The 12,485-nt window shown below is 34.0% G+C and overlaps 1 protein-coding gene across 4 annotated transcripts in view; it reads right to left on the reverse strand.

Moving 5' to 3' along the window:
• The window catches only part of LOC132913092 (alpha-catulin), a 68,441-nt gene that overhangs the window by 14,534 nt on the left and 41,422 nt on the right, over nt 1-12,485 (reverse strand). For all 4 annotated transcript variants that reach the window (XM_060971061.1, XM_060971058.1, XM_060971060.1 and 1 more), the window contains one exon: nt 389-666. In XM_060971061.1, coding sequence (XP_060827044.1) covers nt 389-666 — 278 coding nt within the window. The remainder of the gene's footprint in view (nt 1-388; nt 667-12,485) is intronic.

A 12,485-nucleotide genomic window follows, 5' to 3' on the forward strand; every position in this document is an offset into this window, starting at 1 on the left:
TTGGCAATTCGACACCTTAGGGTGGCTGAGAGATACGGAAAGTAGCGAAAGATATTTTCGGAATATTAATCATGAAACTGTCAAGAACATGATTCACGGTAAACGAGGCAAATAAGGATTAATGTAGTAACGATCAATGTCGTCCTATCTCCTACTCGTGCGTCCTATTTAACGTGACTAACTCAGGAATATTACACATCCTAAAACGAGCTTTCAAGCATTTATTGATAACAAAACAAAGAAGAAGAATTCTTATCGTATCCATTCCATGAAACACTATCCGATGGAAGCAAACGCGATAGCAAGATTAGAAACATTTTTCTAACACAGATATTAATCAGATATAATTTATGCATCGTATAAGGATACGATCAAATTAATTACTTACTTGACGATCACCTGTTAAGTGTGCTAATTCCACCATCTCCGCCCCGAACTGGCTAAACGCCTTCACAAATTCGGTAAAGTTTGAAACACTTTCGAGACGACCAAGACTACGAGCCACTTTCTTCTTTGCAAGAAGAAGTTGTTTGACCACAACGATGTCAGCCAGAAGGAGGACCTTGGTTACAGAACCAAGAAGGCATCTTGCAGCTCTGACAACAGACCCTCGGTCAGCTAAACTGTCCTCTGTGGCGCACTCGCATAATTTTTCGATTGCCGAGCCTGCAAATTAAATTAGTTCCTTCGTTGAATTTATTCTGCAATTATAATTACCGCCTATTATTTTTTTCGTCGATAAATTAATAAATTTTTTAGATATTTGCATTTTATACTATTTTTCTATTCGCTTTTCTTTAAGTTAATAAAGTTATACTTAATGCACTTCAGATTTTTGTTAATTTAGGATGATGATATCACGATACAATCATATTTAATAAAATTCGAAGAGTACATTTTTTCATCCTATAAATAAATCCACCGCGAAAGATAACGTTAATATAATAAATTTAAATCTATTCTGAAAATCAAAGAAGACCGCAGAGATGAAATACCTAGTTTTACGCAATAGATATAGCTGTTATTATGCGTATTAATACGTGTTTGTAGCAGATAAAGATGTCTAAAATCAAAGTGACATAATTATGCACAATTAATCACTTATTCATCAAGGTCTTTTCCTTGAATAACGCAATTATACAATTAATTGCAACTTCAAGCGTTCTATCCACATTTTATATAACTATGAACCTGATTTTAGTTTTAACAACTTTGTTATCGGTATAATTGCAAGTATTCAATTTTTCAAAATGACGAACATAACGATGTGAATTACGAAGGGCGAGTGAAACTGGAATTGGACATATAATCGAGCATCTATAATACAAACGCATCGAATACAAAGTACAAGGTTAAGAGGATTGCATCTACATGTTCTCGGATATATACGTAGGATATTATATGTAAATCAATCTCTTGCACGCGCACACATTGTACCTATGATTTCAAGTCGTTTGTCTGTTGCTAATATACAGTTAGCCGCCGATATCATCGGCCTCCGACAATCGAATTTCCTTTCATCTAACACGATGAATATTTATTATCTTGTAGAAAGTGTCCAACGTGTGACGAAGAATATCGATTACATTTGCTTTTCTCATTCTTCACTCGAAAGATAAACTGAACGTCGGCTGCTATAATTGAAACTTCGAATTTCGTTCCTTAATTCCTTACCGTATATTTTTACGTCTGCCGCGTGTCCATTTTCATTATGTCGGTAACCAAATAATTAATTTTTCAATTAAAATTCTGCAGATCCAATGACCGCTATATACGGCAACAGCCGGGTCTTTTTCTGAAAACTACGCAGTCAATTTGTACCATGTAGTAGATTTTTTCTACCGAAACCCGGTTATCACAAATATATGGCGGAATATGCAAAACGATTAATCGCAAAATTTTACGGCTATAATATTTATAATCAAGTTCGAGCGCTTTTAATTATCTGCCAGACGCGTCGGTGTCTGTAATTTCCTGTAAGAGCAACATAGCATGACCAATTTTATTCTTCTCACGAGAAAAACGAGATTTCTCAATTTAAGCTGATACCGTGATAGTATTTCCCTTGCCCGCGTAATTTTTACTCACAGCTTCCCTGCTTTATTAAGACCGCTAAAAATAAAAAAATCTAAGAAAAATGTACGCGAAAAATGATCGTGTTTCGATCAAAAAAGAACTATTACCTAAAAGTACAAATGTATGTAACTCAAGATATTCTCTGAGAGGTTAATATATTCATATTAATAATATATAATTATGTATACATATGTACATAATTTGACAAATAATCTATATAAAGTCAAATATATAGCAACTTCTTTATAAATATTCTCTGTGGAAATTTACTTCGTAAACTATTTGACATTTAATTTCTTTCGCTTTCTAACATCGTAAACCAGTTGCGAATCTTTTGAATGTGTATTGCCATACAGTATTGGTCAATATTCCACGCAAATATATATAATAATGCAATTTTTAATTAATCTTATGTTCCATCAATGTGACCTAGTTGTAATGAACGATTATCGTGGGTATTTAATCGCCGATTGTATTAATGACTAATCAATTATCGAATCATCGATTAGATGAACGTTTCGCTATTAAAAATTTTTTCGTGAAATTAATATTTAGGTCTGTTCTTGATCCTAGTATCAATCAGCTTTGATCGTTAATAATATCCGCTTAATATAGTATAAACATAGTATGCGAATAAAACAGAACGTTGATTGCATTTCGATCAGAAACCAATGACAGACGATTAATATTTTGAAACAACGATTTATTGCGTAACATGTTGAAAAATGAAAATAGAAAAAATACTTTATGGCAGGATTAATGGTTCGATGATAAAGAGAAACGCGTAGTAGTTGTACTTATGAAACAAAGTTCAGTTTTTATTTTATTGAAGGGTTATCGCAGAAACTATGTCATTTTAATATCGGAATACAATGCGGAACACAATACAATACGGAATCGGAATACTTTTTCCGAATCTTTCTCTTCAACTAGAAAATTTTATCTTTTTGTCTCTTTTTTTATTTTCCATGGCCGCTTTTCGCTTAGGGCTCACTACAAAGTAGCGCAAAGTTTCACGTTTCACGGACGCCGAAGTTAGGATCGTTGATACGGCCATAAATTTTCACGCCTAGTCAATGTCGACAAAAATAAAGTTTGAAGATGTGTTGGTTCCGCTGAGAGGAACAGGAACCATCTACCATGGCATACAAAACTTTTATGGGGTATAACGTTTCTAATAGAATTTGTCTCGTGCTACAGTTTTGCCTTGTTATTTATCGCGCTCGATATACTTTTGTTGGCTTGTGATATTATTCGCGTCGACTTATACTTTTTTTATATCGATGAAAAAGTCTGTTATTACTTTCGTATAATATAAAAGTTATCCCAAAGCTCTCCGTTTACTCCGTAATCGAGAACATTACAGTTATTATAGATTCTTTTAAATCCGTGAAATAGAAAAATCCGTGCAAGCATATTTTTAATAAGGAAGAGATTCGTATCTGAATTTCCACGTCTTATCATTAGACTATCGATCGACAGTCACATAAAAACATCTTTTGGTTTATATTGTCGAAGGTGTTTAACGAAGCGTTAGCAGATAGCGTTTTTATACTCGACTATTTTATCGAGCACTCGAAAGCAGGAGCAGCAAACGAAGTAGAAGACTAGATACGCTGCTGAGTCGCCGGCTAAATCTATCTTGTTGCCTCCTCTCGACATTTTTCGTTATCTATGATTAAAACCTAATTCGATCGCGCTCGATATTCACAAAATCATTTCATCTTTTAAACTATGGAGATCTTGAAGTTTTATATATATTATTTCTTAAACTTTAAATTTGTGAATATACATATACCTAACATTACCTAATGTATACAAGATGACCTAAGAGTTTAAGCTGAAATATTTTCGATACTACTAATTATATCGAAAAATGTCTCAGATAAAAGTTGAATGGCATATTCTGATGTTATTAGTTTTACAGTAGGTGGGCGCATGAAGATCATGTGAAGGATAACTTTTTAATTTTTTAATACATATTAATCAATGCATCTCAAAATTCTCTATTAAAAACTGTTGATCTATTTATATCGAAAAACTGTTAGTTTATCAGATATTCTAACTTTTATTTCGCAAAATTTAACGTATGAAAGGCAAGGAGAACAAATACAAAAGTGGTGCCTCGCGTCTTTCCACATCTTTCATGCGATAAGTTTTACAAGATAAAAGTTAGAATATCCGGTAAAATAATAGTTGGCCGACATAAGTAGATCAATAATTTTTTATAGAGAATCTCAAAATGCACCGATTAATGTATTAAAAAATATATGAGCCCACTTAAAACAACAAAGTTAACCTTCACGATATTTTTCTTATTTACGCTTATAGTTTTATACCCGACAAAGTTTGCCCGGAAGATATCGCGACATTCCGTAATGTATCGTATTTTCTTGTTACATATTTATTTCGTTCAAGTTTAGCGCGACATTATTCAACAAATTTGACGATTCGTTGCGTGAAATGTTTCACCGTTTATGTTCTGATAGTAACCTAGAAGAGATGACTTCGCGTAACGTAATCAGTTCAGCTGCCTTGATAGAGAAACCTTAGAACGCTTTATGCAGATCGAAAATCAAGTACGCCATGCAATCCCCCTTGACCCAATTTAACAATCGCACAAGTGTATTGCATTGTTCCGATTCGATATCGTTCGTACTATTTTCTATCGTATCTTGCGAATGTGCACATTGTTCGACGGAAGGGAAAGCTTGCGCGTACCACAACCAATGTTTCAATCTAAAGTGCCTACACCATTCTATGTACATACATATTTTTTACCTATACTCGTTCCACTAGTTCCCAATTGAATTACGTTTCAATGTTAATGAATTTCGATAGGTAATCGATACAATTGAAAAAATTTACCTCCGTTGCTCCCGTTCCGCGTACATTCTATTTCGATTTTATCTACTTTATCGATTTTATTACAAAAAATTAACGCTTTCAATGATTATGTATGTAGGAGTAGGACGAATTCAGTGTATAGATAAATATTAAATTCTAGTATCTGCCCGTCTCAAGGAGCGACGAAACGACGTTTGAATATTCGACGTATCGAGCAATCGATTCGTATGAACTCGTGTGAATTGAATTTGATGTCGCATCGAGAATTAAAAAATGTATATACATATGTAGATTTAGAACTCTAAAGTTGCAAGACGATGTTGACGTATGTATACATATGTATATCGGTAGTATTCCGTACGAATTCGTTCGAATTCGAGTTTATTTCCTCAGCGAATTACTTTTCTCGATATCGAGGTCGTTATTTCGATACGATGCGAGAATCATGTTTGCCGGATTAACAAGGGAAAATAAAAATCAAGGGAACGTTTCCTTCACGGATGACTATCGAGTAATTAAAGCCAGACTGCGCTGTGATATAGCTAGCAATAATGGAAAGCGATCGAAACATCTGTATCGTTGTCTCGTTTTGAACGCGAACGAAAGAAACGACGTTACGACAGAGTCTGAAAGTTTCTTTTGAAAGATAATCGAGTCGAGAGTTATGTTTTCGATGTAACTTGATCCGTTTTCTACTCAAAGATATGAAGGGGCAATGAAAAAGAATTGAACGAAGATAGCGCGGACAAATTGCGATAGCCAGAGACCAGGCGTCGCATCTATGCGCATACTTTGTTACTCCGACGATCGGCGTCACGACGCGACGATTCAACAAAGCTGTTGAAGCAGTCGACGCCGCATTGCGCCGTAGATTTTCATCGAAATGCGTGTGTATGTACCGGCGATGGAAAGATCAGTCTGTTCATTTGAATAAAGGTTTTCTGTTACAGAGCTCGATATTTACTCCTGCCTTATTTCACCGCTCTCCCTACAGTAGTCTTCAAATAAATTAGTTCGCTATTTGAGCAGATATTAAAAACAAACAAAAAGGAGCTTGCATCTTTTTTCTAATAGGAAACCAATAAAATTTCAATTTACTTTTAGGGAAAATAAATTTTAACACGTTCGTTGCCCAGCGTGATTCGGCTAAGTTTCCAGCGGGACCCAAATCCGACCGCCGGTACGCAGAACGTAAATAGAGCGACAAGCAGAAATTTATTGTTTATCGCCTTCGATTCATTGTTTATCGCCTTCGATTCATTGTTTATCCCCTTCGATTCATTGTTTATCGCCTTCGATTCATTATAAAAAAAAGATTATTTATTTCTGAAATGGAGAAAGCGATAACCCCCCCAGCTAGAGTATTCCGAGGGATCTCATAGCAGATATCACACATCTTTCATTTAGTCGAGAAGCATACTTGTGAGACGTACATCAGTGATTTTTTCATCTTCAAAGTTTTTTTTTTTTTTGTTTATTTATTTTGTATTTTTTTTACAAATTGATTTGAAGGACATTTAGTAAAGTGTTATATCTTATTGGTAAAAAAAAAAAAAAAAAAAAAAAAAAAAAATAAATATAGCTTGATCCTCAAAGTGTTTAGTAAACAGCGTAAAAATATATTTGAAATTGAGGAGAGTAGTCATAATGGAGTCTAACTATTTTTCGAAGTGCCCAAAATCACCCCAAATGTGTTTGGAATGTTTTAACGAATACCATACGACATAAGATGATGTAATATATTATTCAGAATATAAATTAATAAAAAGTATGGTATAATGTGTTTTTAATATTTTTATGTTGTATATCCTATATATAATATCGTATATTTAATTAATTAACTCGAACAAGAAGAGCGTCACCATCATTTGGTGACGGGGCCCCCACGGAAGTATACCCGTCGCATAGATATGTGTGACGTGGCGACGAACATGTTAATCGGAACGCTTGTAGCGATCTGTATTTGGATCTATAAAGATTGTTGAGATATGTATAATTTTCTGTGTTAGACTGGGTTAAATGCGTAGTAGAGATACTTGTATGTGAATATCAGTGTATGGATGTATGTGTGTGCGCGCAACGTCTGGAAAACAAAGGAATGTAAACTGTTCAGTCGGTTAACAGTCGGGTATAGAAGAAAGTACTGAGACGCGTGCAAGTGTGTATCGATGAATATATGAGAAATCGTCCATGAAATAAATATATTATTATTTTAATATTAATCCTCAATATAAATTTAGTGTTCCTATAACATTATTTTGGTTTCAAAGATCCACAATTTTCAACATGGTAGCGGAGCGTGGTTGCCGAGATTCAAGGTTAAGGAACCAGGTGTAATCGGGAGTGAATGTATAAAAGTCGATTTAGAAAAAATAAAAAATTGGAAATAAGTTCTAAGAGATAGAAGGGCTACTGGCAGAACAAATAAAAAACGAATCAAGATACCAAGGGAAGATGAAATTAAGGTTCAAATATCCGATGGACGTGATTACAGAATGTGGAAGAAAAGAATATTAATGTATTTAAAGTGTAAAAAATGTTATGAACCGGCTACACGAGAGAAAATGGACACGGATGCGCAAGATAACTGGGATGAAAAGAATCAATGGGCGATGAACTACATCTATGGTAGTATAACGAATGAGCATTTAGAATTTGTTGGTGATCAGGACACTGCTTTAAAAATAATGAAAAAATTTGATGAGATGTATATGAAGGAATCAACAGCATTGCAAATCTGTATAAGAAGTAGACTAGACATGATGAGGCTGAAAGACTTTGAAAAATCAAATTCATTTTTCACGGAATTTGAAAAAACGATAAATGAATTAAAGAGTGTTGGTGCAAACGTAAGTGAACGTGAAAAACTCGACTACATGCTGAAAACATTACCAAAATCATTGAGCTATATTGGTGACTTAATCGATTCGGTGAAAGAAAGTGATCGAACATGTGAATTTTAAAAAAATAAAATTACAATGTGGGAAACACGTAGCAAGAAGGAAAATGATAGGACAAGGTCAAATGTATTCACATGAAAAAAAGGACATAAAGTGCTATGGCTGTGGAAAGCACGGTCACGTGGTGAGAAATTGTACAAACACGTGCAGAAGCGGAAACAATGGCGGAAACAATGGTGGAAACAACGGAGGAGCGCAATGGCAAGGAGGTGCGTTTTAGCCGCAGCAGAATAGGGGTCGTGGCGGACGAGGTTTTGGCCAAAGAGGACGAGGATATGGTCAACGAGGACAAAGCAGAGACTGGCAACAACGCTATAACGGCGCAAGTCAACACGACGCAAATTATTCACACAACGAGGGCTACGATGACCAAGAAATTGGATCTTTCTTAACGAGAATAGAGCGAGAAAATAGTAAAAATGAAATTACGGTATATACTAGCGATACGCGAAAAATAGATTGGATATTGGATAGTGGATGTTCAGATCACATTGTAAATGATGACTCTTATTTTGTTGAATACGAAAATTTAAAAAAACCCGATAAATGTAAAGTTGGGAGACGGTAGAATTCTGAAAGGAACAAAAGTCGGAAAAATGTTAATTTACTTTGAAGTAAACAAAAGGAGGATTAAAATCATAATGTCTAGTGTATTTTATGTGAAAGAAATGGATAATAACTTGGGTAGCTATGCGAGAGTAATGAATGAAAATAAGATAGTCTCAGCAGGAAATACTTCAAAGATATATAACAAATACAGAAAGTTGATAGGGATCGCATTCAAAGATCATGGTTTATATAAAATAAGTAGTTACATTGAGAGGCAAGAATCTCACGCTAAAAATGTAGGAAAAATGACAAATAAGGAAAAATTTCATAGGATCTTAGGGCATGTAAACTTTAATTATTTAGATACAATGTGTAAGAAAAGATTAGTTGAGGGAATGCCAGAAAATTTTGAGCAAGTACAATTAAAATGTGGTACATGTATCCAAAATAAAATGCACAATTTACCCTTCCAAAATAACCGTAGTAGAGCACGCGAGATTTTAGAATTAGTACATATCGATTTAAATGGACCTCATAAAAATACCGGATTTGATGGACCCAAATATTTCTTAACATTTATAGACGACTACGATAAGTGCGCATTGATTTATACTTTGAAATCAAAAGATGAAGTTTACAATTGTTTCCTTGATTATATAAACAAAGTTGAAAATCTTACTGGTAAGAAGATAAAGAAATTAAGATGCGATAATGGAAAAGAATATATGAACAAAAACATGTACAATCTAACTAGGGAAAAGGGAATTGTTATAGAACCATGCCCACCTTATGTTCACGAGTTAAATGGAACAGCTGAGCGTTACAATAGAACAATCATGAATTCCGCTAGATGCTTATTACATGATTCAAAGCTCAATATTAAATATTGGCCGAAAATAGTTAGAGCCGCGGCGCACTTAAAAAATAGAACCATTACGAACACATATGGAAATAAAACACTATTTGAGATATTTTTTAAAAGGAAATCGAATATAAATAATTTAAGATTGTACGGAAATAGAGTTTTCGTAAGAATACCTGAAATTAAAAGAAATTCGAAATAGGACAAAAAAGCAGACATTGGGATACTTGTAGGTTATGAAAACAATGGATATAGGATCCTAGTTAATAATAAAATTATAATTGCAAGACATGTAGAATTTGTAGGTGAAGATGATAATTTAGTAGGATTTCAAGGAGAAGATGGACCAGACAATGAAACAGAAAAGGATTCAAACGAAATTCATGAAAATGAAATAAATGACGAAGAGGTCGAGCAGGTTGCAATAAAAGAGGAGAGAAATTTAAATAACGAATCAGAAAGAAAACTTGAGGACACAGAAAATAATTTGAGAAGGTCAGGACGGGAAAGAAAGAAACTTCAAAGATATGGCCGAACGAGCTCATATTTCATTTATGTGAATGTAGTTAGCGCAGACAGTCCTCAAACCTATGAAGAAGCTTTAAGTGGAGATGACAGCGTTTCATGAAAAGAAGCAATGGATCGAGAAATGAATAGTTTAATCAAAGATAAGACCTGGCAATTAGTAGAGAAACCAAAAGATAAAAAAGTATTAGACTTGAAATGGGTATATTCAAATAAATCTGATAATCGTAAGAAGGCGCGACTAGTTATTCGAGGCTTCCAAAGAAAGGAAGTACTGGAAGATTTATACTCTCCAGTGGCAAAAATGCAAACGTTGAAGTTATTACTATCCTATTGTTGTCAATATGGTTTGACGATCATGCAAATGGATGTAGAAACAGCATTCCTAAACGGAACTATAAAATCGGAAGTATTTGTAAAACAACCTATAGGTTACGACGATAAAAGCGGGAAAGTATGTAATTATCAAAATTATTTTGGGATTATATGGATTGCGTGAAAGTTCAAGAGCTTGGTATGAATGTTTCGACGAGTATATGAAAGAAGTAAGAGTGATTATTGTCTGTATATGAAGTATGAGAGCGATGATGTTATATATTTAATTCTATTCGTAGACGACTTATTAATATGTGGAAAAAACAAAAGAAAAATCGATGAAATTAAAAACAAATTGTCAAACGAATTTGCGATGAAGGACTTAGGTGAAGTAAAGACTTACTTAGGAATAGACATTGAATACGATAATAAGAAGGGTGAGATGAAATTAGATCAAACTAGTTATATAGAGTCATTAGGGAAACAATATAATATAGAAAATAGTAAACTATATTTTACACCAATGGAACAAAACTTAAGTTTAGAATCCGCACAATCAGCCTCAGACGGTATAAGATATAGAAATCTCAAAGGAGCTTTATTATATATCAGTACTGGAACAAGATTAGACGTTAGCTATAGTGTAAACTATTTAAGTCGATTTCAAAACAATTACAACGAGACCCACTATAAATATGCATTGAGAATTTTGAAATACTTATATTTAACTGGGAAATTAAAATTAACTTATAAAAGAAATATGAATGTTGAAGTTATTGATTGTTTTGTTAACGCTGATTGGGCTGGAGATAAAGTAGATAGAAAATCCACTACGGGATTTATCATAAGATTTTTCGGAAACGCAATTTACTGGAAATTGAGAAAGCAAAGTAGCGTGACAAAATCGTCAGCAGCCGCCGAGTATGTAGTTTTATCGGAAGCTGTAAGCGAAATTAAATTTGTAAGAAAATTGTTGAAAGATTTCAAAATAATGATCGAGGCACCAATAAAAATTTACGAAGATAATTCTGGAGCAATTGCGATATCAAAATTTGGAAACTTAACAAAAAATTCTAAGTACATTGAAGTTCACTTCCATTTTGTGAATGAAAGTTACAAAAATAAAGAGATTGACATTATAAAAGTAGATTAAGAAAATGTAGCTGATATTTTACCTAAGGCTCTAGGGAGAAACAAATTTGAAAATTTTAGATTATTTTTAAGAATGGTTTGATTGACTTATAAAAGGAAATGAATATGCAGCACAAAAAATTAAGGAGGTGTGTTGAGATATGTATAATTTTCTGTGCTGGACTGGGTTAAATGCGTAGTAGAGATACTTGTATGTGAATATCAGTGTATGGATGTATGTGTGTGTCAGTCGGTTAATAGTCGGGTATAGAAGAAAGTACTGAGACGCGCGCAAGTGTGTATCGATGAATATATGAGAAATCGTCCATGAAATAAATATATTATTATTTTAATATTAATCCTCAGTATAAATTTAGTGTTCCTATAACATTATTTCGGCTTCAAAGATCCACAATTTTCAACAAAGATATATGATTGTATTTCTATAGGGAGTAGAGATAGTGTTGTTACTTTTTGAAACGGCTTTGGCAATGCTAACAGGCTGACTAACTTATTGTTCTGTATATAGTACGTATGCTGTATGCTTTCTGATCGACTTCACAGACACATAGACACACGACGATGCTTTGTCTTTTCAGCAAAGATCATAAGCTCGCGGAGCGTTGTTTTCGGTTTGTAAAATATTACAGGTTATGTAAAATATTGTAGGTAGATGAACGTTACAATAACGGCCACGTCACCAATAGTCATCGCGATGGTTGCAGCGAAATTATGAAAGTGTGCTATCGTCATCTACATATCGTTGGAAATGTAGGTTTTGATTGCATTCCGACAGTTATTTGGGCATATATAACAGCGGTACATAAACAACGCAATTGAATCGTCCTGCAGTTTCTCATATAAATTCGAGAGCATGAGATTACAGATATCGCAGTACCGCAATATAGGCGCACTGCGTATAACCCAGTTCACCGATTGGTAGATCGGTCCCATTGATCCTTCACCGTGACAATAGACGTAGATAAATCAATGACTCTACAGGGTCCATTTCTAGATATTATTAATTAACGATAGGTCTAACACCTGCTGACGATGTCGGAAACCATTCTGCAAACTATTTGTGTACCGTTGCCGAGTGCGTAATTATTATGCAAGATAACTAGTGAAATTACTATAAAGCAACGTTCGATCGCTGCTACGATAATTAAAATTTCAGAAGAATTGTTGTAATCGATAACTTGGCGGTAATAATGGAAAAA

This window comes from Bombus pascuorum, chromosome 13 (genome assembly GCF_905332965.1).
Source record: "Bombus pascuorum chromosome 13, iyBomPasc1.1, whole genome shotgun sequence".
Classification (NCBI taxonomy): domain Eukaryota; kingdom Metazoa; phylum Arthropoda; class Insecta; order Hymenoptera; family Apidae; genus Bombus; species Bombus pascuorum.